At 45.7% G+C, this 1,515-nt stretch overlaps 1 protein-coding gene across 1 annotated transcript in view; it reads right to left on the bottom strand.

The window, feature by feature from the left end:
• LOC102673310 (protein sidekick-like) overlaps positions 1 to 1,515 on the bottom strand; it is a 64,800-nt gene that overhangs the window by 12,808 nt on the left and 50,477 nt on the right. Inside the window, exon 10 of the mRNA XM_031510835.1 lies at positions 1,429 to 1,515. This exon is cut by the window's right edge and continues 1 nt beyond it. Within this exon, the coding sequence (XP_031366695.1) occupies positions 1,429 to 1,515 (87 nt within the window). The remainder of the gene's footprint in view (positions 1 to 1,428) is intronic.

Raw genomic sequence — 1,515 nt, 5'->3', positions numbered from 1 at the left:
GGTGTAAGTAGCGTGGCACGATGGTGGTGGTGGTGGTGGTGGTAAGCGCGCGTTCCACGCTCGCTCGCATCTCCCGCTTGCAAATTGATAGACGCCGCGGCGACCGTAAATCACTTTACTGACAATTGATTTGGTGCCCTCCGTTTTACCTCGTTGTAAACTCCACGCCATCCTAATATTTACGATCGCGCGTGTTACACACGACGTCACCCATCCCGCGACTTATCCCGCGACAAATCCTTTTACATTTTTCCACCCTCCCTTCCTTCCTTCCTTCGAGCTCTTTTCGCTTTTCGCTCATCTCTTCCCCCCCCTTTTCCTTTCTTCTTTTCCCTCCCTCTCTCTCTTTCGTTTCGCTATTTTTTTCTATCAGCTTTCCTATCCCCCGATCGTCGGGTCGGGTTACGCTCGGATACGCGCGATGGAAATGAATAAACGCGTCGTCCACACAGGGTTATTTACGAGAGTTGTTCCGTTTTTGTTTGTAACCGACCAGAGTACCAATAGTATTTGAAAAAAAAAAAAAGTGGAAAATCCTTTCTAAACATACGGTCCGTATTAAAATCAATATTTATTATTATTATTATTATTATTTTTTTTCTCTCTTTACAGAAAAAACGTTGTAGAATTTTAACGAAAAGCGTCGAGTATTGGGAGCGAATGCAAAATCGATTTTCGAAAAAGAATTGAAAATTATGGACGATCGACGAAGGTTGGCAGGGCCGATTTTCTCGAACGGATATATATAGCGTTATAACGGCCTAAGGTAACACACACACACACACAATGTCCACACGGACACGTAATGGGTGTGGTGCATACGTCTCGTGGTGTGTTGTCTCGAGGGTGGCGATTCGTCTTGCTTACTAACCTCGTCGTTGACACCACCCACCCGGGAACAGCTACCATCCGTTTCAAAGGCGGCGCAGGAACCCGCAGGAACCAGGCACCGACCTTGCCTCGCTGAATCCCCGAACGCTTTGTTAATCTCCTTGACATCGGTGCCGGTCACTATATTGATCAGGGTCAACCTAACACGCCTCGTTTCTCCTTGAACGCGTTCCCCCCGTTCGACTAAGCTTACGCACGACACTCCATTTCTCATTCCGTCACTTTGCTTATCCCATTCTTTCCTCAAAAATCTCCACCATCTCGTTAAATTAATATATCCCATCGATATATCTCGCCGAGAAGAATTAAATTTCCCATCATATCGATTCAATTAATCAAAAAGACCCATTTTATCCGTTTCGATCGGAGGAATTTTTCAGAATTCTCGTCGTTTTATCGATATAATTGGGACATGAGAGATGCGTAAGGATATAAAGTGGAAGATAGAAATACCTTGCGTTCGAAGGCAACAAACAAGCGAGGCGGAGAAAGGGAAGGAAAGAGAAGAAGAAAAACGTGAATTCTTCTTTTTTTTACCGGTGCGTTTCTCCGCATCCCTGTAGGTGACCTCGCTGAGAATGACTGGTTGACTCCGACCTTTGGCATTCACCGCGTACACGGCCA

The sequence above is a fragment of the Apis dorsata genome, unplaced genomic scaffold (assembly GCF_000469605.1).
Source record: "Apis dorsata unplaced genomic scaffold, Apis dorsata 1.3 scaffold_28, whole genome shotgun sequence".
NCBI lineage: Eukaryota > Metazoa > Arthropoda > Insecta > Hymenoptera > Apidae > Apis > Apis dorsata.
This window is presented reverse-complemented; position numbering and strand designations above follow the sequence as displayed.